The sequence below is a fragment of the Eublepharis macularius genome, chromosome 9, assembly GCF_028583425.1.
Source record: "Eublepharis macularius isolate TG4126 chromosome 9, MPM_Emac_v1.0, whole genome shotgun sequence".
NCBI lineage: Eukaryota > Metazoa > Chordata > Lepidosauria > Squamata > Eublepharidae > Eublepharis > Eublepharis macularius.
This window is the reverse complement of record NC_072798.1, coordinates 39,984,818-39,998,275: the sequence shown is the minus strand read 5'-3', so window position 1 is coordinate 39,998,275 and position 13,458 is coordinate 39,984,818. Positions and strand designations below refer to the sequence as shown.

Here is a 13,458-nt window from a genome sequence, read left to right as displayed (position 1 = left end):
TCTCTCATGCATTGTCATCTCTCACGCATGTACATTGACAGCGAGAGCAAGTATGAAATCTGCCTCAGAGGAAGTCTCCCTGCTGTTTCAAAAGCATGTCTGACAATAGCAGTTCTGAACGTTCTTTGACAGTGTTCCTGTAAACATACATATTCAGCATGTCACATTTAACAAACTTTTCCTGCTACATAAAAGCCATGTTTGTATTACATTCTCCATGTATTCAAGACCATAATCCTTAACTACTGTATATCATAGTTCTGACCATTCTTATTGGTACTTATATACTTGTAGATGATTATGAGTGCCTCTGCAGCAAATCATACTTTGGGAGAATGTCCTTAATGTAGAAGCTTCCAAGGCTGAAGAACTAGTTAAGTATACTAAGTTGTAAAGTTCAGGAGTACTTACAATACAGTCACAGTATGACAACTGACCACGTGAGTCGACTCTGAAACATGGTTGCCTCAAGCCCTGTTGATTTATAGATCATGTGCTTACACTCTGTAACAAGCATGGAGAACAAAATATATACTGTCTGTAGGCTATTACACTGCATGGCTACTACCCCTTAGAACAGGAAATATTTACATGTAAGTGATGTGCACAGCACATACGAATGAATAATTGCTTTGTCTGCTTCACACACTATATATATACACATACAATTTACTCCATGTAATCCAATGCAGTTCCAGCAGGTTTTCCAGTCACTTTCTTTTCGACTCCAGAGCATACAACAAACACTACTTGAACGCAGACCTGTCATACATTTGGACTTCCAGCTGGATTTTTACCAAGCACGATCCTCATATTTAGTTATTACATATACATCTATTCAGTCTTGTACTGAAATACCAGTGACAGCTCCTGGTTTTCAAAGCAATGACAAAACCAAAATCAATCTAGTGCATGGAAGTAGGAATGATTAACACAGCCATTTTTATTATGAGTGCTGAACGAGTGCATGTACAAGCTGCAAGAACAGCAGCACTGCAGCTATTGTGTGGTTGAGACCTGGTGCTGCAAGACGTTTAACAGGAAGTTCTATTAACTTTTGAGCCAGTTTAATCCCCTTTGCTTACATCTCATAGCTACCATCTTCATCTATCAAAACTGTTCACGTGACAGACACAAGAGCTATCTTAAAGTTCTTACCCAAACAATACACACACATAAACCACATGGCGAGGGTTTAAAGTGCACACTTTTATTTTCTATTACAAAGGCTAAAAGAAGCAAATCCATCTCGTTAAGAACAAGAAAGTTGTTAGAACATCTACATTATTATCTTGGATTCTAGACCTTGTAAAGGTACTATGAATTTCTTTGTAATAGGTAAAGCGTGGTATTCTTAAAATATATTAATACAAAGACATTTTTGAAGGACTCTCCAACTTTTTACAAGTCCAGCTTAGAAATAGAGCATCCCTTGTTGCTGGCTTTTCTCTGTATATTTCTGTCACCACATTTCTTAAGGATAGCCTGGTTAACCAGCCTCTCATTTGCATATATCCTTTCCTGAGCTTTGAAGGCATGGGAAAGGAGTACAACTTGGTTCTTTTCAGCATCTTATACGATGATTGAATTAATGATTTTCTTTCATGTAAAGGGACATTGCCAAGATTTTTTTTAAAAACATAGCTGTATTATTAAAAAACAAATCAGTGACCCAATTTTGTTATTATTCTCAGATGTGTGCGCTTTCTGAAAATCTTTCATTGCTGGGTTCATTCAGTCATTTTGTAGCACTGGGGTTTCCCCAACAATTATGGTAGAATTGATAGTACCATAGATACAGCAGGATGGAATAGCAAAATCAAATAAGCTATGCAGATTGGGTGGGGGGGGGAGGTCAGGAAGACAAAATGGAGCTTCCTGACCTTAGCAATGCCTCCCCCCCACAATAAATTAAAACAAGACTCTCTTTAACACCTTATTTATTAGACTTCCATAGATTTAAGCTAACAGGCCTTTACAAAGAGCGAGTTCTTTATTCTATGGTTGTTGTGGGTTTTCCGGGCTGTATTGCCGTGGTCTTGGCATTGTAGTTCCTGACGTTTCGCCAGCAGCTGTGGCTGGCATCTTCAGAGGTGTAGCACCTTTTGGTGCTACACCTCTGAAGATGCCAGCCACAGCTGCTGGCGAAACGTCAGGAACTACAATGCCAAGACCACGGCAATACAGCCCGGAAAACCCACAACAACCATCGTTCTCCGGCCGTGAAAGCCTTCGACAATACATTCTTTATTCTAATCAGAATAACGATCACCTCCCAGCACAATATTTTTTTTAAAAAACTAAGTGAAACAGTCATCCTTTCCCAACATCAGCTTTAAATCAGTAAGAGATGCTGTACTCCCCAGCTAGAGTCCTTTTTCTTAACCCTCAACAAAAGATGCCTTCAATACCACATACATATATAATATTATATAGTGATATATTTAATACCTGTGTATATATGCTTTATGGAAGAGTTACATATATACACACTAGAACAAGTCTGGTGACAAAATACTGCAACACCACATATCAGGTTATCATATCAGGAAAAAACAAAAGTTGATTCTCATTGCAATGCCCAGGAATAAGTGCTCCCCACCCCTTGCTCTGCCTTCATAAACCACATCCCTTTCTCCCTGCATCAAATAGTACTGACCAGGATAAAAGGGACCACAAAGCAGTTTATTTTTGAATTAAAGAGGAAAGGAAATATCACCCCCACCCCATAATCTAAAATAAATTCACATATCATAAAATAATGGCAGAGCATATACAGTTACATTTCTAGATACAGATAGTTTAAGAATTTTAAACATCCATCTCTTATATGTGTTTTCCTACTATCTGCCACAAATAGCTAACAGCTCAGCCCCAGAAGCTAACGTCAATTGCTCTTGTTGGTATTTTCTGAACTAATACCAAAAGGTTGAAGGCATAATGGTTAAAGCAGGCAACAGGAAACTACTCAAACAGCACAGTCCTAAGCAGAGTTACTCCAGTCTAGGCCCACTAATTTCAATTGGCTTAGACTGGAGTAACTCTGCTTAGGATTTCACTGAAAATATCTCTGTAGGGAAGGGGATGATTTGGCTCATCTGACTGCTGCTGGATTCCTGTGGCTTTGCTTATTCTATTGTCACATGAATTAAGACTATTAAAATAACAAGACAGGAGACAAGAACATACTCCCTTTTTCTCAAAACAAGGGCAGAGGAAAGCACATAACACGATCTAAAAGGTTTCATTTATCCCCCCCCTCTTCTTTCTGTACCCCTCTTTATTCTGAAAAATAAAAAATAAAAAAAATAAAAGGTTTCATTTCAAATTCCAGCACAGTCACCTCACCAGGATGGATATACTGTAGGGTGCCTGCTTACATCAACACGGCTCTTGAATGAAATGTATGGGTGGATTCCACTGAATAGTGATTAAGATATAATCAGTGGCATAAAAAAATCCCTTACGCCTGCTCTTCCTTTCTTTAGAAGATGGTGAAGAATAAGAAAGCAACTTTTAATATTATAGAAATAAACCAAAGTAGCTGTGTTTACACAGGGAACCTCAAGTTGATTTTATGATCTGCAAAAGTCACTGTGCAAAGGTCAGACATTTCCTGACACAAGTGAGACAGAGATGAGGCATCTGGTCATCAGCTAAACGACAGGATGAAATAAAAAGGGAGCAGTTAGAGTAACTCTCTGACATTACATTCCCTTACTCATTTAATTTCTTATCCTTTCTACAATTATTTGACCCTCTGCATATCGGGGGGGGGGGGGGGGTGGCAGCCTATTTTATATTGATTCATATTACTTTATTAGTGGAAGGGAGAGGAAATGCAAATCACTGAAATCACCTCAGTTGGACAAGATAAGAAAAATCAATTGTATATAACCAATACTGCAGATCCCTGCAAGATCTCAGTATGAAATCTCCCCTTTTTAAATTGTACAGTGTCATTCTTCAACTTACAAAAGTTGTATCTCAGCTGTTCTGTAGATCAAGCATTTGCACAAGACCTACAAGAATATACCCTCCTAGAATCTAAGGAGAATAATTTGAGATCAGCTAATTATGATGCTCAACACAACCTTTGAGCCTTTCAGCTTGCAAAAGCATCTCTATTCAGAATGTACTTCTGCGTACCTATACCTCATGTTGCTGCCACTCAAAAAAGCATCAACATGATAGAGTGATACTTTTTTTCTTTGACTATCCCATGCAGAATGAGCACTCTGCCAAATGTTTCCATCACTTTGATTTTTGCAAATTTTACAGGCCAATCCTGAATACCTGAAGTCCCATTAAGTTCAATGGGTTGGTTTCTTGTAGGGCTGCTTCATGTTACAGCCTCTGAAAATTCATTTCAGAGGTATATTAAATACTACTGATACATAAAATGTCTTCCCGTTTGAGGAAGGAGATGGAAACTTATTGTTGCTGGAGGCTATTTTTAGGTACTAGATTGTTAGTTTTGGAAGCACCACAGTTCGCCATCTTGCTTCCATTTCTTGAAATTTCAATTAAATCCAATTAACTTTTTAATGTTAATTTCTTTTTTGGAAACACTGTTTATTTATTTGTTTTAGTTCAATTCTAGTTTTGATTTCAGGCAAGCTTACATTTCTTGTAATCTGGTTCCAGTTTCTTATGTAGTGAAAGAATGTTCCAAGCCTCCTTACTCTAGAGTGTTATCACTGGATTTATTAAGTGTTGTTTTCTAAATGTCAACTTTTGTAACTAAACTACTACATGGTGCTTTTATATCCTTTTAAATTATTTCTGCCCATTTCCACTATCCACACTTTTGGGCCTGGCACACGAAGTCTATGTCCAAGTAGTCAAGCGCATAATTGTACACACAGAGGGCATCATTACAGGGGGAAGACGCAGCCATTCCATAATGACTGAACAGGCTCTACTTAGACTTCAAGCCTTACTTTTCTTATGCCAAGTTTGTGCACCCAAGCACGATGTTGAAAGCATATTGATTTTAAATGGCCTCTTTTTTGGTGTCTGTGTAAAGGGAGAAATCTTCAGAGCTATGCTTAAAGAAAATGATAAGCAGCTTTAATTCAATAAACCATTACTGATTTACTTTTTGCATAATATATAATCTGTAAATTGGGAAAAAAATTCAACTGCTGACTGCAGTTAAAGATAATATACTAGGTACCTAACGGCTAAGATAGGAATCCAGGATCCTCTTTCTCTTGATAGGGATGGACAGAATTGATGCTAGAAGAGAAAGATAATTTCTCTCACTGAAATCTACAGACTACCAGAGTCATTTTCAAAGTTTGAAAACCATATTGATTTATAAGACCTCATCTATATTTTAAATTAATTTGTTTCTTTTCAGAGACTTATCTACACAGTGGAATGGGTTCCTGTGAAGACGAGGCATACAATAACCTGTAGGGACCCTCCCCCAAGAACAAAACCCCCTCTTTACTTGTCCACTGGTTTTTCTATACTTGTTTCCATGACAATGTAATGTCGCAATAAAACCAAGCAGTCCAAAGTAAGGATTCAGGGTGCAGAGAATCAGAATGAATTTTTTTTTCTCATTTTCTTTCTCTCATATACAAGTATATCAACACTGCAAGCAGTATTTTTGTTTAAAGGGGAAAATTAAGAGACTAGTGGTGGCAGATTAAAAAAATAAAAAGGAAACATGTAGAAAACAAAGATTTTAAGAGTATCATATTCACCAGCTATAGATGAATCAATTCATAATTCCATTCGACCCCACTAAACTGCCTTGATTATTTTACAATGGAAGGAATGGTTCTTGTGGGATAATTATTAGCATCTCTGTTACTGCCCTGTTCCTTCCATCCCCAGCTCTGAAAATCTGTTTTTCTCCCCTGGCAATTACATGCTATCCCGTAATAGAAAGTTGTATTTGCCAAAGTCGTCATCTCTGGGGCACAGCAGCATATCCTTGCGGGCTTTCGCCAACTTCTGCTTCATTACTTCTCTCCGATCCAGCCACTCAGTCAACTCATCCTGGCCATGAGCAAAGCGACATTTCTCCCCTTCAGGGCAGGATTTTGTCTTCTGGAATCTGCCAGGAGGACAACACATGGCTTAAAAGGACTACAGGCTTAAACAACCTCTCTCTGTTATCTTCAACTCTGCTGTATTTGGAAACTGAAAACTAACCTCAAACTGCATACGGGCTTTCCACTAGAAACCAGGGCAAGGGAAAAGACAGATATTTTTTGCAATACAACAATCCAGGCCCTTTATCAACACATAATAGTTTCAGACACAGAAAAACAATATGCAACCAGTGATGCAACTAGTTCTAAACTAGCAATGTGAAAATAACCAATCCAAACAAAAACAGAAGTACAGTACCATTAATTAAGTATTTTAAAAGTCACAGTTTATCAAAACTATTCTTCATGCTAGATTTTTAACAAACGAACAAGGGGTATCAGATAGAGGAGAGAAAAAGAGGTTGTGGGGCAAGATGAAAAATCCTCTGACAATACAATCCTAAACAGAGTTGCACTTTTCCAAGTCCACTGAAGTTGATGGGAGACACCTGGAAGTGGGGGAGGAGGTGTAACTCATGGAAGGGTGTAACTCTGCCCAGGACTGCGCTGGTAGTCTACAAGTTTGTAATAGTCTTTAAAATGGATCAGAGGTGACTCAGACTAGGCCCAGAGCAAAAAGATCTCAGGCAGCAGCAGCATCAGAGCAGTGGCTAACGGCTACCCTTTCCTTGGAAAATACTACCATTTGCAATTAACTGCTGCTGTTTGGATTCCGCCCCACCTCCAACAGAACAACATGGTATCTGGCATTTTTAAATTTTAGTAATTCTACCTGAAGATTCTGAGGTCTGCTAATGCTCTGGTATACTATAGTATACCACTATAGTATTTTAAAATGGACACAAGTGATAAAAGACTTCTGACCTTCAATAACACATCTTCCTGTAGCATAATGCCTTTCAAAAGTGCTCTGGACTGTTCTTTCAAGAGAATTACAGAAACAAAAGACAGAGTAATGTTTTCAGTTTCCCTCGTACCTCCTGTCTGAGATACGTCTAGACACTGCCTCCAGCAGTGAGAGGAAAAATATCTCCTGAAAGGACAGACTAAGCAGCACATGGGTTGCTGGTGCCAAACGCCAAACCTGCTAGTAGTGGAAATCAGTGTGAGGGTAGGATCAATACATGTGAACTGTCTACTGCCTTAATACAGCAGGTCAGACTCAAAGAATCCTTTGCTAAGAAACGCCTCAAGAACTCCCAAAGAGATCCTGCTTTTAACTTTGTACCCGGTATTTTCACCTTTGCTTTATTATTTTAGTGATGTGACCAGTTACATGCAAGAACATTTGAATCATGAACTTTTCCTTAGGATTACCACCAATAATTATTTTACAGTTTTAAATCCCACACACACACTTCCAGGTATGTCCATCAAATTTGGAGCTACCTAACTGATCACATCTCATGTACTCCTTTCTCTCCCAGAACTACCACGTGAGAAAGGGAGAGCTTTGCACACTGTACCTTTCACACAGTCGGAACTCGCCCATGGGGAAACGGTAGTTCCAACAGCTGGAATCATTGTCGGATGTGAAAACTTTCTCCTTATGCTTTTCTGACTGGATGTGCTGCTGCCATTGCTTCTTGCTGTTGCTGTTCTTTCCACAGAGCCAGCAGTGGTAACCCATCTAGTAAATGGAGAACAAGAAAGCAGCACATTACTTTACCCAGCTCCAGCTTTTCTTAAGGGAAGTTAGAAAGACTTTCCCCTCCCAATGCTTAAACAAAATTTTCACGCTGGTGCAACATCCTATTGGTTTCTACTCATGTTTATAAACATCCTCCTTTATAGTTCAACTTTACAAAACGATTGGCAATGAGTTTGGTTCCACAATTCTTTGGAATGGGCAGGAGCCTAAAGGGATAAGATGAACTGAAAAAGAGGGTACAATTGCTTAGTCTGTTTGTACCTAACTCTTCAACAGAGCATTTTTTACCATTCCCTCACAGAACAACCCACTCAGGATCATTTTTCTTACTCCATAATGAGAGTCACATGTGGTCTGTTGGAAAGGCTCAACATGGTTTCCAACAGCAACTTAACTCTCACACATTCTCCTCACACAACTCAGCTCAGCTCCTGAGGAATGAAATTTGGGGTGACCCAGCTTCACATGAGCCTCTCAGGAGGAAGCTGAAGACAATATTACCTTGGAGGAAAAATGGTAACGCACCCTGAACAACACAACTGGCCTAGCTTCATAACATGTCCTCAGGGTTGCTTCATACATTGTGTTTTTTCTCATGGGGAAACTACCTCTGTGTAAGAAATAATGTAACTCATAATGTAAGCCAGCATAGTGTAGTGGTTCTGAGCTTAAACCAGACAGATTCAAGTTCAAATCTTTGCTCAGTCATGAACTCCACTAGTGACCTTGGGCCAATTATTACCCCTCAATCTCACAGGCAAGGGAGGAAACATTTAAGATACCCTGAGTGCCTCAGAGGAAGGGTGAGATAAAAAATATGCAATATAGCTAAGTCATGTCTGTATTTCACCGCACATACATGTGTTGGCAAATCACAGCCATTTAGGGCTTCTCAGCAAAATGTATGCAGTATATGAAGTAACACCCCCATCTTTTTCCAAAGAGAGAGAGAGAGAGAGAGAGACGATACCATGTCTGCGTAGTCTGTAGGCATCTGGATTTGCTTCTCTCCTTCCCTTGCTGTTAGTGGTGTCTCCTCACCTGGTTTCCCAGGGTTGTGTTTTTTCAGCCACATGTCATAGGTCTGCTGCATATCCAAAACTGCAAAGAAATGATTAGTTATTAACCAGGGAATCTCCTTCCCATCATTCCAAACACAATTCCTCTTACGAGGAAAGCTTTGCAGAAACTCTGCTTCCAGCTGAAAACAGAATTAAGCAGTCTTGGAGTATGTACAAGCGCACCTCCTGACAGGAGAAGATATTTCTACTTCAGCTCAAGCTCTGCTTTCCTCTCTCCCACTTCTCAGGTTTTTGTTTCAGGCAAGCTTTGTGCTTTTAAAAACATTTGTTTTGTGTGCCCAGCACATTCACTCAGTTAAATGTTTATTTACTTTTAAAAAGCCAACCTACAAAAACTTGAAGCACTGCAGTGAGCAGCAAGAAAGGCATAGGAGATTGCCAATCAGCACTAGGCACAACCACATGGTGCTAAAAACAGGAAAAAATGGTTGCTCCTAAGCGCAGCTGTTTGGTAGTCTGTACATCTGGCCAACAGGAGTCGAGTGCAGAAACCAAAGGTATGCACATCTGTATGCAGCCTTGGTTAGGCTTGTGGTCTGCTTCTAATCGAGTGCACTAGTACTATTACAAAGGATAACTCAGACTTTTGAGCAACAGAAATAGGCATTTTCATCCACCATGAAGAAAATGAACAAAACCAATTAAGACAAGTTAAAAAACACAAGCAGTCTGTTTCTTTCAGGTTCTTGTTTCAGATGCCATTAATCAAATTTTGTATATCAGACCTCCTAACTTTCGGCAATGGGTAAAATGGCTACCTGCATTTCTAAAACCATGCTGGCAATTCAAGAGGAACTGGATTTCAAAGAAGAGCTGCTCAACAGCATTTAAGACACAAGTATAACCATGTGATGTTTGGTATAGATTATCAGGCTAATATAACAGCAGGTCTGTGTTTGATGCCTTGGATTGAAACATCTGGATCAGATCACATGGAGGTCAGGGGCGAGATGCAAGTGCTTCACTGGCAGAAAATCAGACAGATGCATGTTTCCTGTAATATCTGGGCAACAGAGTCATAGTGCACACTAGCTGCCCTATAAAATTGATTTCTGTAAGCCCCCATTTGTAAATTTGAAGCCAGCCTCACTAACATGATGCTTCCACTGACTCCTCATCCCCGGAGTGATTTCGCCTTCTCAGCATTAACTGGGAGCTTGCATTACGCAGGCACTGACACAAACTGTAGCTAATGCAGACCAGGTTCTTTTGGAATCCCACTTCAACTCAGAGGTTTTGAAGAGGGAATTATCCCTGGCGTGCACTGGTGCACACATGAAGAAGGCTTTAGAAGGGGAAGGGAACTCATCCAGAGCACACTTTGCAAACTGGCTCTCATGGTATGCAGTGAGCCACTATTATGGGCGAATTGGACCGCCCCCAGTTCCCTTGCTCCTGCATTCCTCTCACTCACTTTTATTTTCTTTCATGAAGGTCCACATCTCTCTCTCCTCAGGGCTGTGAGCAAAGGAGCAGTTTCCAACATACTGGCACTTCCTGCCATTTTGGGCATGGATACATAGCTGCAAAGAGACAGAAAGCATGTCACAAACTTCAAAAAACCCTCCACCTCTGTATTAGTGAGAAACAGGGGGGGGGAGGGGGTGCAAAGCAACCAGCCAAAAGGGATGCTTTTAATTAGGAGCAAACAGAAAATATCTGAATATAAGGACACTTCAAAAGCTGCAACTTCAAGATCTGTCCCTTCAGCTTGACAGATGATGGTGCCTTTGAGGAGCTTTGAGCCTTTTTAAGAGAACGAACAGTGGACTTTCCCAGAACATTTTCAGAATAATGTTGTATTCTGCCTCTTGTTCCTCTCTTCCATCTTTAAACACCTCCCATAAGAGACTTTCCATGCGTTCTCAAGATGAAGCACTGTTTCAAAAACACATTTTTTAATCCATGGTTCAATTTATTTACTTCATTTATAGCCCATCTGTCTCTCCAACAGGACCCAAAGAGGCTTATCTCATTCTCTTCTCCTCCATTTTATCCTCACAACAACCCTGTGAGGTGGGTTAGGCTGAGACTGTGTGGTTGGCCCGAGGTCAACAAATAAGCTTTTATGGCAGAGTAGGAATTCGAACCTGGGTCTTCCAGATCTTAGTTCAACACTGTAAGCACTATACCACACTGCCTCTATGGATGAGATAAAGAGTAGGACCTTTTCAACAGTAGCCCTCTCATTATGGAATTTCTTCCCCAAGAATCTTAACAGTCTATCTCTACTTTTAATTTGAAGAAACCAGCAGGAACAGAGGTTGAGATCTAATAATGAGAAGATTTATTCAGTGTCGATATAATGATTCTATTTTTTAAAATATTTTAATTTAATTTTTTGTTAAAATGTTTAGAGGGGTTTTCATTGTTCTTTATATATGTTGTAAGGTGCCTTTGGAGTCATGTGACAGGATGTAAATTCCAAAGCTAAACAGAATAGCAATGTACTGGAGGCTCATAAAGTTTATTTAGTTGCCACTGAAGTTGTCAAGAAGAATGAAATTATTCCTTTACTTTCTGACAAATTCTCAACTATCTTGAGATTTTTGGCTAGGGCATTTCCAGGCAAAGGCTTTCCGGACATCAGGCCTATCAAATCCATGCAAGCACTTAGATGGAACTGTGCCAGATGGCTGTACAGGCACTAGCAGAACAAGTGGGAACGGCATCGTCAAATGCAGCCTCCATTACGCAGAATTCCATGCAAGTTGCTGCCTACGTTACCTGGCCCATTTTCCCCATCATCTCTGGTTTAACTCCGTAGTGCTAAACCAAACACCTCAGCAAAATTTTCAGGCTTTACAAATTTTCTGTTTTCCTAATTTTCATTCCAAGGGGAAATAGACTGATCTGGTCCCAGTTCTCCAGCTTTCTATCACCAAGCCCTTGTGCATGATGCCAAACTTCCAAGGCTTTCTTCCCCCTCTCAAGAACGGCAGAGAATTCCAGCATGCAGGACTCTCTGTCATTCACATTTTAACCCATCCATTTTCCAACAAGCTCAGGACAACGTACATAGTCTCCCAGTTCTTGTTTTATTCCCACAACAATCCTGTGAGGAAGAGTGGATGAGTGGGGGTTTGAACTTGAATCTCCCCCAAACCTAGTCTAATATTGTGACCATTACATTTCTCTGGCTCTCAGGTTACGTTAAGATCTATTCTAAAATGAACAGCTGGCTCAGAAACTGAGAAGGGCTTACACAGCTCCAGTCTGTTGCATTTGGAGCTAAAGAGGAACAGCAGGTCATGACTTAGACCTACCTGTTGACCTAGCTGCCTTCTGTCTCAGCAGGAAATTATTCTGAGCCAGATCCCTTCTCTCATTCTGGAAGAAGAAACAAACTGATACCCAGTTCTGCCGTTTTATAAGTAGCTTAGATTTTGTAAAGCCAGCTTTGGCTTAGCTAATGTCTTGAATCCAGTCTTGCACAGCAGTGACCTGAGTTTTCTACTGCATGAGAACTGTGGACTCCAGCTTCACTGAAGCCTCAAGCTAGTTCCCATGATGGATTGGCAGCTACCCTCCAGATGCCAAGACTAAGCAGTTTTCCCAAATGCCACAACAGGACATCCAAATGTGGCATTTCTATCAATGACCATATAGATGTCAGGCTGCCAAAAAAATCATCTAAGCTGCATATAATCTTGGCAGTAGAAAATATAGTGTATACAGCACCCAAGATAACATCATACAAGGCCAGAACTGATAATAGGCTTCAAGATGCAGAGGAGATAGGCCAGCAACTTTTTAACCTGGACACTCAAAACAGTTAAGATCTCCCACAATTCACTAGCACTAAGTGTCGTTATTTGAGAGGCAGGCATTAATATACACAGAACACAGGACATGTTGCCCCCTTTTACAGTCCCTCTTACACCCTCCTTTGCATTCTGGAATCCTGGAATTTAAGAACTGGAGAGGCTTTGTTTTTAAAGACCACACCCTGAGGACACATCTCTATTGCCCATCTGCTGTTGAAATCATTCATGTGTAATAGGAGAAGGATCTCCAGCGTAATCCCCCCCTCCCCGCTTACTCACTCACACATGCAAACAGAAGATGGTTGGCTTTGGGCTCAAAGGAAACAGGCAGACATTCAGATTAAAAACAGATTGTATGAACGCTGCCCAAAAAACAGCCTATCCTCTTAATAGTCAACATAAGACACAGCAGTGAAACGCTCCACCTCCTTGTAGCAACAGTGGGCAAAGAACTATATTTGCCTTCACTGCAGTACATGAAATCTGCTGTTTATGAAACGTGCTGCAGTAAAGCTTCTCCTAAAGAAGCCCTTGACTTATGGGGAATGTGGGAAGTCTGGAGCATGCATGTGTGTGAAGGTATGCTCGAAGATGCACATGCGTACATATCCCACTTGCTCTTTATTTTTCTAAAATGTTTTAATCTCCTCTCAGGAAATGAGTTACCGAAATAAGCGTGTGTTATTTTTCTTCTGCTTGCAAGTTCATTTAAACATACTTCAAGTCAACTCTAAAACTGTTGTAAGCCTCCGAAACTTGCAGATCCGGTACACCTTTTCTGATGACAATTAAACTTGGGAATATCACAAACTTCTCTCTCCCTCTGGCCTGAATTTCATGAGGGGTGATCCAAGGGGAAATGCTACCTCTGATTGCCAGCTCTACTA

At 40.3% G+C, this 13,458-nt stretch overlaps 1 protein-coding gene across 2 annotated transcripts in view; it reads right to left on the bottom strand.

Moving 5' to 3' along the window:
* Positions 1 to 2,666: 2,666 nt before the first annotated feature.
* The window catches only part of ZC3H7B (zinc finger CCCH-type containing 7B), a 64,595-nt gene continuing 53,803 nt past the window's right edge, over positions 2,667 to 13,458 (bottom strand). For both annotated transcript variants that reach the window (XM_054988445.1, XM_054988446.1), the window contains exons 20-23: positions 10,219 to 10,327; positions 8,693 to 8,823; positions 7,538 to 7,701; positions 2,667 to 6,073 (exon numbers count right to left, since the gene is read on the bottom strand). In XM_054988445.1, the coding sequence (XP_054844420.1) occupies positions 5,881 to 6,073; positions 7,538 to 7,701; positions 8,693 to 8,823; positions 10,219 to 10,327 (597 nt within the window). In that variant the 3' untranslated portion in view covers positions 2,667 to 5,880. The remainder of the gene's footprint in view (positions 6,074 to 7,537; positions 7,702 to 8,692; positions 8,824 to 10,218; positions 10,328 to 13,458) is intronic.